The 20,875-nt window shown below is 40.4% G+C and overlaps 1 protein-coding gene across 5 annotated transcripts; it reads left to right on the forward strand.

Annotated features, from left to right (window-relative positions):
* Positions 1-1,410: 1,410 nt before the first annotated feature.
* Positions 1,411-20,726, forward strand: LOC126998964 (putative uncharacterized protein DDB_G0285119). 5 transcript variants are annotated; one of them, XM_050861261.1, is made up of 8 exons: positions 1,411-1,537; positions 4,405-5,223; positions 6,013-6,189; positions 8,427-8,538; positions 8,632-8,810; positions 14,177-14,339; positions 18,415-18,531; positions 18,955-20,726. In XM_050861261.1, exons 1-8 carry the CDS (start codon positions 1,452-1,454, stop codon positions 19,120-19,122), a joined length of 1,821 nt encoding a protein of 606 aa, XP_050717218.1. In that variant the 5' UTR covers positions 1,411-1,451; the 3' UTR covers positions 19,123-20,726. The 5 variants fall into 5 exon arrangements, with proteins under 5 accessions (XP_050717218.1, XP_050717219.1, XP_050717214.1 ...); XM_050861262.1 differs by having other exon boundaries at positions 18,966-20,726; XM_050861257.1 differs by having other exon boundaries at positions 18,415-20,726.
* The last annotated feature ends 149 nt before the right edge of the window (positions 20,727-20,875 follow it).

Consider the following 20,875-nt stretch of genomic DNA (forward strand, 5'->3'; position numbering starts at 1 on the left):
CATTGGTATCTCTGAAGCCCACCAAATTTCTTGTTCTCATCACCAAACTCCTCAGTTTTCATTACCACCAAACTCCTCAGTTTTCATTACCAGCAAACTCCTCAGTTTTCATTACCACCAAACTCCTCAGTTTTCATTACCACCAAACTCCTCAGTTTTCATTACCACCAAACTCCTCAGTTTTCATTACCACCAAACTCCTCAGTTTTCATTACCACCAAACTCCTCAGTTTTCATTACCACCAAACTCCTCAGTTTTCATTACCACCAAACTCCTCAGTTTTCATTACCACCAAACTCCTCAGTTTTCATTACCACCAAACTCCTCAGTTTTCATTACCAGCAAACTCCTCAGTTTTCATTACCACCAAACTCCTCAGTTTTCATTACCACCAAACTCCTCAGTTTTCATTACCACCAAACTCCTCAGTTTTCATTACCACCAAACTCCTCAGTTTTCATTACCACCAAACTCCTCAGTTTTCATTACCACCAAACTCCTCAGTTTTCATTACCACCAAACTCCTCAGTTTTCATTACCACCAAACTCCTCAGTTTTCATTACCACCAAACTCCTCAGTTTTCATTACCACCAAACTCCTCAGTTTTCATTACCACCAAACTCCTCAGTTTTCATTACCACCAAACTCCTCAGTTTTCATTACCACCAAACTCATCAGTTTTCATTACCACCAAACTCCTCAGTTTTCATGACAAAATTTCTCAGTTTTAGGGTAATGAAAAACGTCTAAATGTGTGAAAAGGAATTAATTGATAAATAAACTTATACAGAACACTAATCCTCCCCCTCCCCCTGCTGAACATGTCCATTGTAGAGTTTGGCTAACAATCACAGACTCCATGTTGTTAACTTGCTATCAAAAGAGTTTGGCTAAATTCAGATTGATGCTGATACAATAGTGTTTTTCTATGATCTAGTTATCGTCAGGGAAGAATTATTAAGAGCACATGCACAAAAAAATGTATCAGCATCAATTTGAATTTCGCGCGGCTCTTTTGGTAACGCGTTCAACATGGCAGTGATGGCATTTGTGATGAAGTTTGCCAAATTCTCGTATTCATTGGCTTTACTATAATCTCAGACAACTATATATATGTGACCGTATTAACCGATCTCTCATTACCGAATCGAAAAAGGCCACAGAGTAAACAACAAGAAGTGCTGGAGTCAATATGCCATAATAGGAGATTGATCTTTTTTACTACCCTACGGTCAAACTGGGTTATGAAAAATGACAAAAATTGCATCTTATAAGTGAAGACGCCATACATCCGTTATCATATATTTCATTACCGAAAAAACTGAGGACTAGCCTGTAGTACAGACGACTACCCCAAACATTACAAAAAGAAAACCAAACAAAAGAAAACCTTCATGATACGAGATACTATTACCGAGTCTGTGGTCGTTAGACTATAAAAAAGAATAAATGGCAGTGTATAAAGAAGACGCGGCCATATTGTCTTCCTCCGCCCCGCCGAGAGCAGCAGCAACACGTGGCGCCAACACAGGGCAGTGAGTGCTTATTATTACGTCTATTTCAGCCAGTTATCACGTATCTTAACCTTCAGGCATTAAAGTAAGTCATAATTATTGGTCTGCCGGTACGGGACTCGAAGCATATGGATTCATGGTTTCATGATGTCTATTTTAACCAATTATATATGTATTTTAGCTTCCATGCATCTATTCGTCATAATTAGAGCTTATTGAATCCCTCCATGGACTCTACTGGCGAGATACTGATACAAGGCTGTCAGGGAAAGTGTTATGGATTCACAGGTTTACGTCTGTATTAGCCATTCTGACCATTCATTACGTATTTGTCTATTCTAGCTTACATGCATCAACGTAAGTCATAATTAGGTGTTGAATCCCGCCATGGACTACCGGTGAGATAGTGCTGTATGGGCTACTAGGAAAAGTTTTATGGATTCATCGGTTTCAAAGTCTGGTTCGAGTGTAGTGAAACAGCTCGTATCCTCGGGCACGGCAGCCATTGCAGCAGATAACCCGGCCCGGGCAGTCGGTGTGCACCTCACCCAGCTGCTCTGCTCATCTTCCATTTCTGGCTGGTCGATAGATGGGCACCTGGGGAAACCTGGTGAAGGTAAACTGTAGCAATCCCGGAGGTCACACAAGGCCGTGTCCCGGGTACTATAAAGTGTTCTCATCACGGGCTCAAGATGCCAATGGCACGGAAATGAGCACTGCAGCCACGCGCGGCCACAGTGTGCACACAACTTTACCTTACATGTTGCTTAATGGAGTTAATTTTCCGCAATTTAAGGGTAGAAATCTAATAGCATGTGCCACAACCACACACGTGTTGTGATAGAGTAAAAGGCTGAGAAGGGGGTTCTGATCGATGTCTTGAATCGGTTTCTACAAATGTAAATTACCTGTGATTGAAAATTTAGCAGCATTTATAGCCAACCTTTACACCAACTATAAAAAAAAGATAAAAAGTGTACATCCTAAGCACAATGAGGTAATTGTGAGGGTGTGGTGAAGAATTAAATATTATTACTCGCCCAGATGACTTTTCTCCAAGAGCCATGCAGAAGCGTAAGTACAGCAGCAATGCTAAGAAGACCCGTATGAAGGCCTTATCTTTCAGGCTCTAGCCTTGTAAAAATGGGTATTACTCCAGTCTTTCACCAACTTAACTCAGGTGGTAGACACCGTTTTTTTTCTGATCTCAATGCCTCTTTAACATTTCTCAGTACCATTTCTGTCAGCTGTTACTTGTTTGTGATTTTTTTTTTGTTCACAAAAATGTAGGGTGACATCAATAAGGGCGAAGCTCTCAGTAGGTGTTGGGGGTGCTGCCCCCTCTGTTATGGGTTTGTTTTAGTATATTAATTTGTCAGATTTAATTAACATTGATACATAATTGTAACGTGTTTCGTAGCGTGTAATGGCAGCATGCTGTGTTGGTGACTGGCGAGAGCTGGCAACTTGAGTTGAAGTTGATGAAAAACTAGAAATGGTAACCAGAAAATAAGGTGAAACAAGAATTTGTTAGAAATTTTACTTTAGCATATATTGGGGTGAAGGTAAACTGGTAATGACATTATTGTATCTCCACCCACAGTCATAATAGATAGCGTAATGCCTAAGGACCAAATGTCGACTAATCGATTGTATCCTATTCGCTGCTAAAATTGTAACCTGACATTGGTATGGATAGTAAAACTATTGCTGCTGCTGATGCTGTCCTGAAGGTTTCCTCTGAGCAAGTCTCCAAGCAGTTACTTTCACATTAAAAGTACCTCTTGGCAAGATCCTTTGACTTCTTTTTCGGGTACAACCCTGTGAGCTTGGTTGGTTTCAGATGCACATGCAGTCTGAAATAAAAGTGAATAAATAAATCAAAATATAAATGAATAAATAAAACACTAAAGAAAGGAGAAGTTATATGAATTACCTTAAAACCCCAATAATCTTAATAGCAGCCGACCAAAAATAAGGCCATTTGGATTAGCAAATTGTTTTGATTATGGGGACCCATGTAAATGTAAAATATGTTCAAATAATCAGATAAAAAGACATGTTTTATTACTCATCAGTAATGCGTAAAAGTGCCGAGCAGCAGTTTTCTAAATGTAGATCCATGTAGAGTGAGTAGATCCAAAGAATATAAAGACACAAAATAGTAAAGGAGGTTCATTAAAATGCTAAGCATCTGTGTCACTGGAAAGCCGAACCCTTCTGACAATTATGAAGTTTGAGTCGAGGGTGCCTGAGTACTGTATTTTTACTAATGTATTATATTCTATCTGATTACTTTACCCTGTTAAATTCCTTAACCCGGTAGCAGCGACGGGCCAAATTTGCGGCTTTACCGTGTAGCAGCGACGGGACAAATTTTTGCCATGATATAAACCCCCAAAAATACATGATGCATAAACTGATCACAAATGCTTTGATATATATTATGAAATGGTTTGCGTGAGTGATGATTTTTTCTCATTTTTCTCGCTAAGAGGGGCCTTAAGAAACATGATCCCCGCTGCTACCGGGTTAACCTACTGAACTTGTCATTTTCTTTATCGCTTTCACTTGTCATCATCGAACATCGGCTCAGGACTGTCACTTGTAGAATCCGTGGGAGCCATGTGGTGACATAGGGCCCTGTGTCCTAAGGTAATGGTTAATGGTTCTCACCCCGCCAATGAGACACGAGTAGTGAGGCCATGTGCAGTAGTAGCATGTGCCCCCTATATTACTTTTACCTTACAAATTTATATGATCAAACATTGCCTCCTACACACTTTTGTGTATTTATGAACCATTAGGTCAATACAGTCATTTTCAAAGGCTTATAATTTTCTGCTTGACTCATGAAATGCTAATAGTTGTAACTTTTCTGCTTACAGGCAAGAGTGGAGAAAGAAAATGGAGGAATCAGAAGAGACAATTGTAATCATTGAAGACGAAGGTGATGATAATGCTGAAAATTATGGCAGTGATAATGAAGAGGACAGCAGTAATGAACATCCAATTAATGAAAGCAATGATAGTGGAGAAGACAGCAGTTGTGAGGAGGCTGACATGTCAAGTAATGAGGATGAGGTTGATACATTCTGCAATAGTGAGATGTGTGATGAACCACATGAAGACACAGAAGTTATAGTCACTGTTGAGTCCACTCCTAAAGGGAAAAATGATCTTGGAGATGAGAGTATGCAAAGATCCTCAAATCCCACACCTCAGAGCAGTAATGCCCGAAAAAATTACAATTTTAAGAAAAACAAAGGAAAGGGAAAAGCTGGCAATGCAGGAGATAGATATCCACACAGTCAAGGAAAAAGCTTTAACCCTCAATCTAAGAATAATCAGAAGGCAAATAACTTCAAGAAAAACAACAGAGAAGGTTTTAAAAATGTGCAGAGCCCTTCACAGCATAACAGCCTTCATCAAAAAAACAGCAAAAGTGGAGATGATCAGAACTGCAGGAATCAAAACAACAACAATCCTAACCAAAATGCTAACAAGAGTAACAACTTCAACAACTCAAGTGGAGGCAAGAACAACAGCCAAGGAGCTAATAGCTCCAGTGCCAGTAAAGGACAGAATAATAAAAGCAACAACAAAAATAACAATAATAATCTCAATATTAATAATAGCAACAACAATAAGAAGAACAATAATAATAACAATAATAATAATGGTAATAATAATAATAGTAATGCCAAGTAAGTAATTTTACCACTTTACACTGTATGTAGACCATGAATATCCTTTATACATTTTGATCACTATTATTAGAAATGTTTATCTGCAATCATTATCTTCTGATACTTGTTCATCCAGGCTTCTACATTTTTTCCATCCATGCAATACTTGTATATTCAAAACCTTTTCCCTTTTTATTCACCTTTCTACACTATTCTTAAATTTTGTTACCACTCTACAAGGATATACAGAATTATGTTCCTTAGTTTTAATCAAGTTGATCCTGTCACACACTCAGCACTATTGTCACTTGTTCCCCCAGTATGTTTTCTCATCCTTGCTGTCTGTCCAGGTGACTAAACCACCTTAGCTTGTATTTGATGACCAAATTTAGCACTCATCACCTCAGTCCTCCACCCTTTTTAGTTGTACCAAACTTTTTGTAAATGTTTTTTCAACCCAATTTCAAATCATTCAAGTAAACTAATGGCTATTTTTTTTACTGATTGATATTCTTATTAGACTTTTTACTTTTATATTGTTTGAATTCATGAACCCAGTTTACTTTTAATCTTTGTCTTCACACCTCCATTACAACACTGGCCACCCCATATGATAGGTCATGCTAAGTACTTTGTTATATTTTAGTGATTCTCATAATGTGTGGTCAAAATAATGTATAACATATTTTAAGGATATTCTTTTCCATTCCAAATACCTGTAATGGTAAGTAAAAATACTTTATTTTAGAATTTCATGTTATGTAATGTTCATGTAAGTTATAAGTATTTTTTATTTCCTCCCAACAGAAAGAATTCTGAAAGCAGTTACTCCATCCTTACCAAAGACATTCTTAAAGAAGTCAAAGTTGTTGTGAGCAAGATCATTCATAAGAGAGTGTGTGCCCAGCCCTTGGACAGCCCCATACTCAGACTTCACTACAGACTCTCATCGCTGTTGTTTGTCCTGCTTTACACCATAATACAGTGAGTAGAATTATCAGTGTTAGTAAAATATTGAATTTCACTTTTGACATCTCTCAACTGTCTTGCTGACAAGACCACTTAGTTGACATTGAAGTACTATAAGGCTTAATAGGGGGTTCTTCAAAGTATATATCATGCCTCAGTACTGGGTCACAATTAGACTGCTCACTGGATTGCCACTGCTTCACAAGGCTAGATAATTAATATGAGGTAGCTGAAAGGCCACTCTCATTATTGCAAATTGCTTGTAAATGGGTTTTGAGGAAAAATCTTGAAGCGAGTCTATGAAGGGTTTGAAGAAAACTGGTTTAGTGCACAAATATTCCATACATCTTGAAAAAGTTATTGCATCCTATTGTAGAGGTATTCAAACTTTTCTTTGTGACTGTTTGGGTTTATGCATTACTCTCACAACCCTTTTTTCCCTGCAGTGGAAGCAGCTGAAGGGTATATAAAAAAAGCACTCAGGTTTGTTACAGCAAAAAGAGTACAGAACAAATTGGCAGAAGAGAGGGTCAGTTTCAGTTTGAGAGGTGTCTTGATACTCCCCTCTTGAAAGACTTTGTCATAGCCAGGTGGAAATACAGATGAAGGAAGGCTTTTTCAGTACTATTGAGCCTCGCTAACCCGGACTAATAGGGGGAAAGGTTGGTCTGACAAATGTGAATGTCTGACAGTGACGGATTTACCCCCCATAAAACCCAAAGAACTTCAAAAGCAAACCTAAAATACATTCGACCCTTGATTTAACGGCTGGGTAGGTTTGTCCGGTGCGCTTGGCCACCCATCCGGGCGGCCAAGCGCACGCGTGCAGACAGCCCCGGCCGCGCGCCGTGCCCGAACAGCTGACGGGCGGCTGATGGCGATGATGAGCGTCGGCGGCCGGCCCGCATCGGCAGCACCCGAGCCGAATCCCCATCGTGGCCTGCACGTGTGTGGCTGTCTTTGTTGTGGGTTTGGGCTTCTCAATTTGCCGATTCCCATCCTCCACATGTTGCACGGGACTCCTTTCCTTTCTTCCACCTCTTCTTTTTGAGAAAGAAGAGATGGAAGAAGGGAGGGGGGTCCTGTGCAACATGTGGAAAACAAGAGTTGGCAGATTGAGCAGCCTGGGCCCGCAGTGGGCACAGCCACATACACGCGTGCCCCACCGAAAACACCGCCCGGGCGGCGCCAATGTGGGGGTGACCTTCCTCTTCACTCCACTTGGTCTTGAAGCTTTGAGGACATGTTGGCACAAAAAGTCACACGTGTCAATCACAATCTGGCTTGAAAATAGTAGAAATAATAACAGCAACCACGTGGTGCTTGCAACGCTGCTATGTAAACAACATGGACCGACGTCCACCTGTCGGTCAAAATCTATACTGCCGGGCGCAACCACAACTCGGACTTTAGTCCCTGGGTCGGTCAGAGTCCGACTTAGCTCAAAGTCCGAGTTAGCGAGGTTCAACAGTATACCAGTGAAAGGGATGAAAAAATGAAGATTCTGATTAACTCTTGCATAAGGGATTTGGATAGCAGAGGGATGAGCTAGTATAGATATAGAAAGTCTTGTGCAGCGGAGCAGTGGAAGGGGTGGAGGCATATAGTTAGCAAGTTCAACAGAACAGTCAGCATGAAAACATCAATAGATGATAGAAAGAGACATGAATGCAGCAGAGCTTAAGAGATTGAAGACTGACAGTAAGAGAAAGGGAGTTGATATTATGAAGAGCCTTTGACGACTATGTCTAAAAGGGCTGTGTGTGTGTGTGTGTGTGTGTGTGTGTGTGTGTGTGTGTGTGTGTGTGTGTGTGTGAAACCCCCCTCCACATAAAATGCATACCCCACATGAGGATGGACAAGGCCCTTGTATATGGGTAGCATTTGTAAGGGGAGAAAAATGGTGATGAACAGTGACCGTCTACTGCAGCAGAGATCGGCCTGAAGGGAACCTGGAGATTAAAGTACAGAGAGAGGGATAGTATCTGTAGGCAGGTAATTTAGAAAGCAGAGATGTTGCAAGCCTCTTGATAGCACTGTTTAGATTGTGTTGTTGTTTATTTAGTATTAATTTATCTGTGTTGGAATCAGCAAACCAATAAACCGAGTTGAGCAACCCAGTATTGGGTCACAACTTGAACCATGAAAAACTGCTAATATCCCATCATCCCCAGTATGGAATTGATAAGCTTTCTAACATTTATTTTTCATTAAGTTGTATAATACAATATGGTATTTTTTTACATTTTCAGAGGGTGCTGGATATGGAAGGAGGCCATCATATGTGTCAATGGATTCAATGCGGATGCTGAAGTTCCCTATCGTATCAAGAATTACTGCCTGTCATACCCTTTTGTTTTTGAAGTATGAATATCCTTTTGTGTTGTTTCAGCTCTTTTGCTTCATTACTTCAGACTTACCAATATTAGAAATCTCTTAACAATATGAACATTTCAGGATTCCTTTGAGTCCGACGAGCGTGAGAGGCAGCGACGCTACATCTTGTTCTATCGCTGGACCCACCACTCCTTCGTGATCATTGCCTCTGTGTTCTACATTCCAAGAATGTTAGCAAAAAGCAAAGATAATCCTCGCCTCAAGCAACTGTTACATGACCTGGCTGAGGGAGAACACAGGTAAATGTTTGCTTGATCCTCAACTTTCTAGATACAGTAGGCACGCCTACTACACGAGTCTATGGGCTATACACGAGGTCACGTAGTGGGAATTTGCGTAGTAGGAATAAATGTTATTATAGGAAAAATGGTATATGGGTGGCACTGCTCTGACTGACGGACCTTTTTTGTACTGCTACCTCCTCCGCCAAGCACTGCACAGCCACGCCCTTGCCACAAGACACCAAGAAGGTGCACATACATATATACACAAATGTACTATATACAGTGGAACCTCTGTTCACGAATGTAATTTGTTCCTGAAGGCCGTTCGTCACCTGAAATGTTTGTAAACCGAAGCTTTTCCTCATAGGAATCAATGTAAAATGGATTAATCAATTCCTGGACACCAGATGATTGCTTATTTAAACTTTTACAACAGTACTTTTGTTTGATAGTAATCTAATGTAGTTATATTATAGATTTATTAGTGCTACTCCACTTGTTTGCCACTCGGTAGTAAAGGTTCGCATTTTATCCTTTCTGTATAAGTTTACCCCTAGTTCTGGAGAGATTTTTTCAGGCTCAAAAAGTCAACTTGTATGCCACAATTTATGGTAATCGTCTGGATGATTTTACAGCATGCAGTCCCTTGTGGAATTGTTATTATTTTATTAGAAAAGGATAATGACAAAACATACATCATACAAAGGCTCAATTCAGGGTACAAAATGTAACACTTCTCATAATGTATGTTTAACCGAGTTGTCCTTCTGTATGTTTTCTCTCATGCTTTGTTCAAATGGCAGTCCATTCTCTGTGCTAGCCACAGGGCCCAGGCTACTCCCATATTTGATTAGTTTCCTGCAACCTCAGCTAACAACCCTGTAACATACCATCTTAACATGGTGGCAGCTTTAAAAGCTTTGTGAACACCCCTAATATCTTACACAGTGGTCATTTATAAATCTGCAGCTGCTGCTGCTGTGTGTCATCACATGATGCCTCATACTCACAAGGGTACCATCCATTGTTTACCATAGTTTCTCTTTGACCATGTTAATTTAAAATGGGCTTTCTTGACAGTTTGATAATAATTTTATGAAAACATCACTAATAAGTGTCATTGTGAAGAAATGGTTGAAAATGTCCATGGTTTTTGTTCATAGGGAAGCAGCCTTTGGACGGGGGGGGTCCCCCCCCCCCCCCCCCACCACCACCACCACCATCAGTAATGGTGGCTGACCCTAAACCAAGCATGCCACTTGTAATGCCAACACCCGATGAACCTTGTACTGGAAACCTTTCGGATTTGACTTGTAATATGGCTGGTTGAAACAAGTCTGGCCATACATCAAATTCTGTCTCCCAGCCAATGTCTCCAACACCTGCTAGGTGGCTGTGTGCGCACTGGACACACGTTTATTGTTATCTCGTGTTGATAAGCAGCCGTGCTGTGACCTGATATTTGCATACAATACAATAGGAGTAGGTAGGAAGACACCTACTGAACAGGCGTGAGCTACTTCCGGTGAGGATATATGGGAAGCGAGGAGGGTGCTGAAGCCCTTCAAAGACCCTTCCCATGTCCTCACTAACCATTTCCCTTTTGTCTCATCAACACCAGAGAGCAGTTCAGCATGCTCTCTAAAGACAGTTCCTCTCTCTTTTTACACCACACTACATTCACACAACACACACACCTTTTCCCAAAATTCAAAATGGCTAACGAAAACACCGCCTCGGAGTCCCCGCCTGGGGGGGGGACCATAAATTCCCTCAGGGAGGACTCCCATTCTGGCTGCCGACTTGAGAGGTGTCCTGATAACTCCTCGAACCTCCTCCTTATCAATTTCTGCAACATTCGCGGTCTTTGTTCTAATTTTTATTCTGTGGAACACCATCTCTCCTCCTCTAAACCCCACCTTCTCTTCCTCACCGAAACACTGGTTTCGGAGGCTACTGACAGCAACCTCTACTCGAGTTTCCTCCTACTATCTCTATCCTAAATTTCAATCCAAAGCTGGATGTTGCGCCTACATGCGCAACGACATCACTTGCTCTCGTGCCCACGACCTTGACTCTTCTGAATTTTCCACCATCTGGCTAAGACTTCATTGTCATTCTATTACTAAATACATATGTGCTGTTTATCTCTCACCTAACTCTACTAACTATGTAAAATTCTTTGACTATTTGAACTCTAAAGTGGAGCACATCTTGACTCACTCTCCCTTTGCTGAAATCTCCATCTTGGGAGATTTCAATGTTCACCACCAGCTTTGGCTTTCATCCTCCTTCACTGACCAGCCTGGTGAACAAGCCTACAACTTTGCTCTCCTCAACGACATAGAGCAGTTGGTTTAGCACCCTACTCGTATTCCCGACCGTCTTGGAGACAGGCCCAACATTCTAGACCTCTTCCTTACCTCTAATCCTTCTGCTTACTCTGTCAAACTGTTCTCTCTGTTGGGCTCCTCCGATCATAACCTTACTTCTGTATCCTTTCCTATCGCTCCTGTACATCCTCTGGACCCGCCGAAGAGGCAATGCTTCTGGCATTTTGCTTCAGCTCAGTGGGACGACCTGAGGATGTACTTTTCCGATTTCCCGTGGAATGATTACTGCTTCCAGGAGAGAGACCCCTCTGTGTGTGCTCAACGCATCACAGAGGTGATTGTCTTTGGAATAGAGGCATACATTCCACGTACTTTCTCAACTCCTCATGCTAAAAAGGCTTGGTTTAATCACGCTTGTTCTCATGCTATTTAAGATAGAGAGGCAGCTCACAAAAGGTTCCAGAGCCTTCGAACTCCCACTAACTTTGACCTTTACATTTCAGCCCAGAATCGTGCCAAATCTATTCTCTGACTTACCAAAACTTCATTTATTAATAGAAAATGTCAACACCTTGCTTCTTCTAATTCTTCCAGTGACTTCTGGCATCTAGCCAAAAATATCTCCTCCAATTTCACTTCTTCCTCTTTCCCTCCTCTCCTTAACCCTGACGGCAGCACTGCCGTCTCATCTGTCTCTAAGGCTGAACTCTTCGCTCAAACTTTCTGTAAGAACTCCACCCTGGACGATTCTGGGCATATTCCTCCTACTCATCCCCCCTCTGACTCCTTTATGCCTGTTATTAAGATTCTTCCAAATTATGTTTTCTATGCCCTCTCTGGCCTCAACTCTCAGAAGGCTTATGGACCTAATGGAGTGCCTCCTATTGTCCTTAAAAACTATGCTTCTGTGCTGACACCCTGCCTGGTCAAACTCTTTCGTCTCTGCCTATCAACATCTATGTTTCCTTCCTGCTGGAAGTATGCCTTTGTACAGCCTGTGCCTAAGAAGGGTGACCGTTCCAATCCCTCAAACTACCGCCCCATAGCTTTACTTTCCTGTCTATCTAAAGCTTTTGAATCAATCCTTAACCGGAAGATTCAAAAGCACCTTTCCACTTCTTCTATCTGATCGCCAGTATGGATTCCGCAAGGGGCGTTCTACTGGTGATCTTCTTGCTCTCTTAACTGACTCTTGGTCATCCTCTCTTAGCCGTTTCGGTTAAACTTTCTCTGTTGCGCTAGACATATTTAAAGCCTTCGATAGAGTCTGGCACCAGTCTTTGCTTTCTAAACTTCCCTCTTTCTGATTCTATCCCTCTCTCTGTTCCTTTATCTCCAGTTTCCTTTCCGGCCGTTCTATCTCTGCGATGGTAGACGGTCACTGCTCTTCCCCTAAACCTATCAACAGTGGCGTTCCACAGGGCTCTGTCCTATCACCCACTCTCTTCCTATTATTCATCAATGATCTTCTTTCCATAACAAACTGTCCTGTCCACTCATACGCCGCAGCTCCACTCTGCATTATTCAACTTCTTTCAATAGAAGACCATCACAATAGGAAGTAGACGACTCCAGACTGGAGGCTGCAGAACGCTTAACCTCAGACCTTGCTATCATTTCCGATTGGGGCAGAAGGAACCTTGTGTCCTTCAATGCCTCAAAAACTCAGTTTCTCCACCTATCAACTCGACACAATCTTCCAAACACCTATCCCCTATTCTTCGACAACACTCAGCTGTCACCTTCTTCAACACTAAACATCCTCGGTCTATCCTTAACTCAAAATCTCAACTGGAAACTTCATATCTCCTCTCTTGCTAAATCAGCTTCCTCGAGGTTGGGCGTTCTGTATCGTCTCCGCCAGTTCTTCTCCCCAGCGCAGTTGCTATCCATATACAGGGGCCTTGTCCGCCCTCGTATGAAGTATGCATCTCACGTGTGGGGGGGCTCCACTCACACAGCTCTTCTGGACAGAGTGGAGTCTAAGGCTCTTCGTCTCATCAGCTCTCCTCCTCCTACTGATAGCCTTCTACCTCTTAAATTCCGCCGCGATGTTGCCTCTCTTTCTATCTTCTATCGATATTTCCACGCTGACTGTTCTTCTGAACTTGCTAACTGCATGCCTCCCCCCCTCCAGCGGCCCCACTGCACATGACTTTCTACTCATGCTCATCCCTACACTGTCCAAACCCCTTATGCAAGAGTTAACCAGCATCTTCACTCTTTCATCCCTCACGCTGGTAAACTCTGAAAAATCTTCCTTCATCTGTATTTCCTCCTGCCAACGACTTGAATTCTTTCAAGAGGAGGGTATGAGGACACTTCTCCTCCCGAAATTGATCTTTCTTTCGGCCACCTCTTTTAATTATTTTTTGGGAGCAGTGAGTAGCGGGCTTTTTTTTATTATTGTTTTCTTTTTTTTGTGCCCTTGAGCTGCCTCCTTTGTTGTAAAAAAAAAAAAAAAAAAAAAAAACCTGGACATGAATAATTTGTATTACTTTAACATTTTTGGCCAGCTGGAGAGTTGAAAGAGAAAATCGCAAATGGTGCATTTCTGCTACCATACTGCGTCTGTTTGACTACATATATCAGCTGAGCAGCTGCTTGTAGTTATAAATAATTTTTTATTACCCATTTGCTATGCTCATGACCTGATTTTTATAGAAAGAAACATTCATCAATAAATAATTCGCAGATATCCTTAGACATCCGAAGGCGAAAAAGGAAATGACTGACTCCTTGTGAGCCCCGCTGACATTGCTTCCTTTGTTGACATGTAATGCAAATCTTCAAATAACCTGTTTTAGTTAATCTTTCCTAACCCGGCAGCGTTGGCGGACCCATTTTTGGGCTCCTGCGAGTCGGTCCGCTGAAACAGGTGCTCCCCCATGTTAGTCTGGGAAGTTGAGGGTTGAGTGTAAATAAAGAAATTTTGCAATATTTGTAGCTAATTTAAGCATATTGATTATCATACTCTACATATGTATATGTAAATGATGTTTCATTTGTGTTTTCTCTGGTTTGGAACAATATCTTCTTTCCTTGCAGGTATGATTGTTCCACATGTGAGCAAGACACCAAAAAGATGGTCAAGTACATGAATAATCATGGGAGCACTCATGGTTGCCTTTACTTGTGGCTCATCATCTGTCATGTGGTGGCCCTGGGCATTGATTGCTTGGTGGTCTTGTATTTTGACCATATGCTTCAGGTTTGTGGTTTTCAGTTCTGCCAGGGATGACATTATAATTGATTTTTGTATGTACTTTAGATAAGTGCAGAAAAATAGTGAATGATGCCTAACTTGTAAAAAAAAAAAGGGAGTATTCTGGTTGTGGGACATGACTGTTTAGGCCAGCCTTGGAGGGGTTATACAGGTTGAGAATCCCTTATCCGAAAGTCCTGGGACTGAAGGTGTTGTGGATTTTGGATTTTTTAGGATTTTGGAATATTTTTATTTGAATCTAAATTAAATGAAGGGAATTATTCATGAGAGAGTAGCCTACTAATTTCGAGATGCTGACTGCCTATTTCTGGACAAAATATGTTGCTGTTTATTTTGGAGATGGTATTTTTCTCCAAAAATCACTGAATGATTGACTTTTCAATGCCTGTTGTGCACCTGGCTTCTGGCATTTTGCTTCAGCTCAGTGGGACGACCTGTGGATGTACTTTTCCAATTTCCCGTGGAAAGATTATTGCTTCCAGGAGCGAGACCCCTCTGTGTGTGCCCAGTGCATCACATTCATTCTCTCTCTCCCTCAACGACGCAGTACGTGACACCCGATCAAAAAACGACCCTCAGCCACGTCCCTCCACCCCGCCCGTGTAAATAGACGCCATGCATCGCAATAAACCCATAACCGTGATCCCGCAAGTACCACCACCTCTATTACCAAGCCTCTAGATAACTTAAAAATCCTTAGTTTCAATGCCTGTAGCCTAAGAAACAAATTTGATGAACTGAGATGTCTTGCTCTAAGAGAAAATTTTGACATAATTGCTATAACCGAAACATTTATCGACACCACAAATATTGATTTAAGTTCCGAATACAACATAGGTGGCTACAGACTCTTCAACAAATATCGTGTAAACCGTAGAGGCGGTGGCGTCGCCCTTTTTGTCAAAAGCTATTTGCAACCCACTGACAAAACTCCAAGAGACAGTAACGTTGAACATTTGTGCGTGCGAGTAAACATTGCAAAGGTCAATTTAAATATATATATATCTGTCACCTACAGGCCTCCCTGGCAATCACTCGATGACGACCTTGAAATGTACAGTGTTTTAAGGCAGTCACTAATAACGACGACTCACTGATATTAGGAGACTTTAACCTCCCCCATATCGACTGGGCGACACTGTCAGGTACAGAAGGCGAGTCGCATAGAATGATCGAATTTCTAGAAGAAAATTATCTTAGCCAAATGGTTTCTGAACCAACTCGACAAAATAACATACTCGACCTTGTTATAACGACCCGAGATAACCTAGTCAGTAATGTCACGGTAGGAGAACACTTCGATTCTTGCGATCATAAATTAGTGCGCGTCGACATTAGAGCTCAAACATCAGTGACTGAAAATAAAGTAAAGGTGCCCAATTTCAGAAGAGCTAACTTCGTAGAAATCCGACAAAAACTAACAGAAATACAACTATTAGATGACGGCAATGTAGAGGAAGCCTGGCTAAGCTTTAAAAATCACTTACTCGCTCAGCAGAACACATTCGTCCCCTTGTGCGAGAAGTGAATTAACACTAATAAAAGCCCACCTTGGTTTAATAGCAAAATTAAACACTCAGTCAAGGAGAGAAAATTGTTTTACAGGTTAAAGAAAGAACAAAGCATGCCCGAAAACATTAGACTTTATAACGATGCCAGGCGACGAGTAAAAAGATTAGTATGTCGGGCAAAGCGTAGATATGAAGAAAATATTGCAGCCAACTGTAAAAATAATCCGAAATCTTTCTTCAGTTACATAAACAACAGAAAGGTGATCAGAAGTGAAATTGGACCTTTAACAAACAGCGACGGTGCACTAGTGACTGACACCCAACACATTGCAAAACTCTTAAACAGTTACTTTTCCTCGGTGTTTAATACTAACAGTCTTCCTCCCACTACCACCAGCACCAGTACTAATGTAAATCTCGAGCATGCATTGCCTAATTTTGAAATAACAACCGATGAAGTCCTTAAAGCTCTCCATTCACTTAAAACAAATAAAAGTCCCGGACCTGATAAAGTATATCCTATACTGCTTAAAGAAACAAAGAGCGAAATAGTCTCCTCCCTCACAACCGTATTCAATATGTCCTTGCGACAAGGCATCGTCCCTTCGGATTGGAAAAAGGCTAACGTGACACCGATTTTTAAGAAAGGAGACAAAAAAATACCAGGTAACTACCAACCCATTAGTCTAACTTCAATTGTAGGTAAGCTACTTGAGAGCATAATTAGAGACAAAATTGTGAGTTACCTCGAAAGCCACTCATTAACTGGGGATTCACAACATGGCTTCCGTAACAAAAGATCCTGCCTATCAAACCTATTGACCTTTTATAACGACCTCTTCTCAGTTTATGACGTAACCAAATCATTGGACGTAGTCTATCTTGATTTCCAGAAAGCGTTTGATAAAGTCCCACATCATAAATTACTTTATAAATTAAAGCAAATAGGTATTGACGGTCAAGTAAACCAATGGATCGCGAATTGGTTGAGCAACAGACAACAAAGAGTGGTGATTGACAGATTTAACTCAGAGTGGGCGCCGGTCACTAGTGGCTTCCCTCAGGGCTCGGTTCTTGGCCCAGTGCTCTTCATTATTTACATCAACGACATGGATGTTGGACTCAATAATCGCATTAGTAAATTTGCAGACGACACAAAGATTGGTAACTCGGTTCTCACTGACGAAGACAGGCAAAGCCTCCAAGAGGATTTGCACAAAATTTCAGCTTGGTCGGATAGATGGGAGATGCCCTTTAACGTAGACAAGTGCCAGGTCCTTTAAGTTGGAACAAGAAATAAGAAGTTCGATTACGAAATGCACGGCGTTAAACTCACAAGCGTTCAGTGCGTTAAGGACCTGGGGGTCAAAATCGCGTCAAACCTTAAATTCTCACATCAATGCATTGATGCAGCAAATAAAGCGAACAGAATGTTGGGCTTCATTAAAAGAAACTTTTTATTCAAGAATAAAGATGTAATACTTCCGCTCTACAATAGTTTAGTCAGACCCCACTTGGAGTATGCGGTACAGTTTTGGTCTCCTCACCATGCAAAGGACATTGCTAAATTAGAAGGTGTTCAGCGTCGGGCAACAAAAATGATCCCTTCCTTGCGCAACAAATCCTATGAAGAAAGGCTTTCCACCCTTAACATGTTCTCTTGAGAAACGTCGCCTCCGAGGAAAACTGATCGAATGTTTTAAAATACTTAATGGTTTCACGAATGTAGACAGAACAAAATTGCTTATGATGGATGACACTTTGCGAACGAGGAACAATGGCATAAAACTCAAATGTAGACAAGTAAATTCACACTGCACCAAATTTTTCTGCACCAACGTTGTAGTGCGAGAATGGAATAAGCTCCCACCGTCAGTGGTCCAATGTAACACGATTGACTTCTTTAAAAACAAGCTCGACCGTCACTTCCTTGAACTTAATACTAACTAGAGTAGAGAAGCAACGTTTTGGAGCCATCTGATTAGCGTAGATTCACTTAGGTTTAAGGACAGACCACCTAGTCTGGACCATGGGGTCTGTGTGGTTGATTTTCTATGTAATTCTCTCTCTCTCCCTCTCTCTCTCTCCCTCTCTCTCTCTCCCTCTCTCTCTCTCTCCCTCTCTCTCTCTCTCTCTCCCTCTCTCTCTCTCTCTCTCTCTCTCTCAAGATTTCATGAACATACTCAGTTACTATTGAGTCTTTCACTTGTAATCTAAAACGTAGTTAGTAACTCTACTTTTTCTCCAATTTTCAGTTATATTCCAAAACACTCGGTCACTGTGTGGTGTTAATATTTTCAAAGGGTGGGACTCTTTGAAGTAGGGGTGTATACAGAGGGCCATGTTATGTGCACTCTTACAAGAATTGAGCTGATGATTATGGCCGTCACCTGGGGTTGAGGGGTAATGTTATGTTAGAGTAGCTGTTGAAGTTTTTTTTTTTTCTTTTTAAGTTGTTGATGTTCTTTTCATTTTTGTTCTAGCCTGAGAAGGATATGTGACAAAAGTAACATCAGTATTGAAGTTGTTAATATATACATTTTTTTCAGGGTCGTTTTATGAACCTGGTGTATTCAGCTTACCCTCTCCATCGTGATCCACGCTTTTTCAAAGATGAATTGTCCCTCACATTCCCTCCCTTTGTGAGATGCATGGTGGATGAGCAGGTATATATCAATAACAAACGTGTAGAGTGGTTCGGTTGTCACCTCCTCTTGATGGATATATACGACAAGATGTTTGTTGTGATATGGCTGTGGTTGGTATTTTTAATTGCAATAACAATCATCACAATATTGGCCCTCTTCATATGGGTAATTCCTCCTTTTAATAGACTCTTTTTACTGATGCACACTGATTCTAAACATGCTAAAAAGCTAAGATATAAGATTGTCAAGAAATTTGGTTTTACTGACTTGTATGTCTTGCATTTGATGAAGCGTCATAGAAGCGAGGCTGAATTTATTATGGTGATGTCAGAACTTGTCCATTCTGAGGACCCTTGTCATACATTGATTGAATCCAAGTTAAAACAGAGCAAAGTTAGCTTTAAAGATGATGTAATATCAAATGGTAATTACTTTCCACAGTTACCTTCTAGGTTTGGGGAGGAAAAATGGTGCATGGACAGTACGCAACCGTTAAGTCCAGGGTTTCCAATTGAAGAAGCCATACGCAACCGTAAAGTTGACAGCTCAACTCCAAACCCAAAGTATGATGTTGATGCATCTTTTCATAGGGGTCTTAAGAATATATAGTCCCTGACTCATAGAGCTTGATTGTTTAGTTTGGTGCTTTTCATCCTACAAACCATGATGAGTAGCAACCTCAGTAGTTTAAAATTTGCATTTGTTTGAATAGTGCCAATATCATGTGTTCAAGAAATTGTCTTTCTCTTAGGAGGTATGTTTACCCAAAATTTCACATACGGTAAAAGTACAAGAATGTCAAGTAACACCTTGAAACCTATAGAAATTTAATTTTGCAAAATCTCAGGCATGTGAAACTTTTATAATGATTAAAAGTCTTCAAATTTATTTTTTTGGTTATATCCTCTTTACAGGAGAAAAGTGCCATTAGTTGATATGTAGATCCCATATTACAATGATGAGATTTAGGTTTTGTTTTGCTCTGTTTTGTGAATGGATATTTGCATTGTGTGCACATGTGCTTTTGTGCAGGCATGTGTGTAGTATGTTAGTATACCTGAGTTGGTTGTATGTGTGCATGCATGCCTGTCTGCCTGCTTATGTGTGCCCATATGCCCATGTGCTTGCACACAATCTTTGCATTTTTTTTTTATTTCCAGAATAATTGCTTCATGGAATATTTTGTGCATTTCATGATCTACACTTCCTTAAACAACTATTCTCATCGTACCTTATTGGTTTGTACCATAGTGGTGTATTGTCATGTGATGTTAGCTATGATTTGAATTTCATCAGTTGAATTAATTTTAGATATTGATGATGGTAATATATGACAAATCATGCAGTGTATGTGTACCTCAAGGAAGGACCATACAGCATCATATGAAAATGTTTCACTAACATGAAATCATACTTTCATGTCAGCAAGGATACTATTATTGTATTATTTTTAGTTATTTACCTACATTGAAGAATGTAAATATCTAAATTTATTTTAGAATTATACTCTTCATTCATTACTAAATTAGGTAGCATTGCATAGGTAAACCTACTGAAAACAATTTCTGATGTAGTGAAAGCTGTAGTTTATGTGATATTTGATTAAGATCAAATAATTATGTTATGCTAGATTTGGTTTAGATATTACTAAGGTTTGCCATGTTTGGGCATGTATTCTATTTTAAAGATTTATGCATTGCAGTAATCTGGCATGATTCAGTAATCATTAACGACAAGGCTGTGAGGCAACTCTTGTTCAGTCTAATTGCCATACCTTCTTTTCATGAAATGTTTGGATGTAGTTTACACATTTAGGATAGTTTCCATTTCAGTTTAGATAATGCAATATTTTTTGTAAGGCATTAAGAGAGTCGAGGTGCAAATTATAGACCCAATCTTCCCGGTGTGAAAGAAAACACACTCATGATAATGGCAGTGTTACAAAACTTGCCTTGCTCAGGGATTGCAGTCTCTTAATGTTTTGTTTAATATGAGAAAATATAATTGGCTGCTTTTTAGGTTGTTTGTGTTCAAAACATTTTTTTTCCTAGAATAGAATCCTGTTGGTGGAATATTGTTTAATCAACATCCTTGGATGTTGGCGTAAGGTTTGAAACGGAGGTGCTTTTTGTATTTGGTTTCATAAATGCACTCTTTCATATTTACATGTCATATTAGTTCAATATGAATTTAATAAATTTATTAAAAAAAGATGTTGGTCATTCATCTAGAATCTGAAAATTGAATACTGAAATATTGCAATACAGACTTAAATAATTGGGTAAGACTGCTTCATTTTAATGTGAAGAGCATTATAATAATTTCTGGGACAGTGTTTCAGGCAAACAGTTCTCTGATAACT

This window comes from Eriocheir sinensis, chromosome 15 (genome assembly GCF_024679095.1).
Source record: "Eriocheir sinensis breed Jianghai 21 chromosome 15, ASM2467909v1, whole genome shotgun sequence".
Lineage (NCBI taxonomy): Eukaryota > Metazoa > Arthropoda > Malacostraca > Decapoda > Varunidae > Eriocheir > Eriocheir sinensis.

Excerpts from the sequence above, each read along its gene's own strand:
- LOC126998964 (XM_050861257.1), top strand. The coding sequence starts at position 1,452 with ATGGCAGTGTATAAAGAAGACGCGGCCATATTGTCTTCCTCCGCCCCG. Across the intron at positions 5,224-6,012 it reads AATAATAATAGTAATGCCAA|AAAGAATTCTGAAAGCAGTT; the intron begins GTAAGTAATTTT and ends TCCTCCCAACAG. Across the intron at positions 14,340-18,414 it reads ATTTTGACCATATGCTTCAG|GGTCGTTTTATGAACCTGGT; the intron begins GTTTGTGGTTTT and ends CATTTTTTTCAG.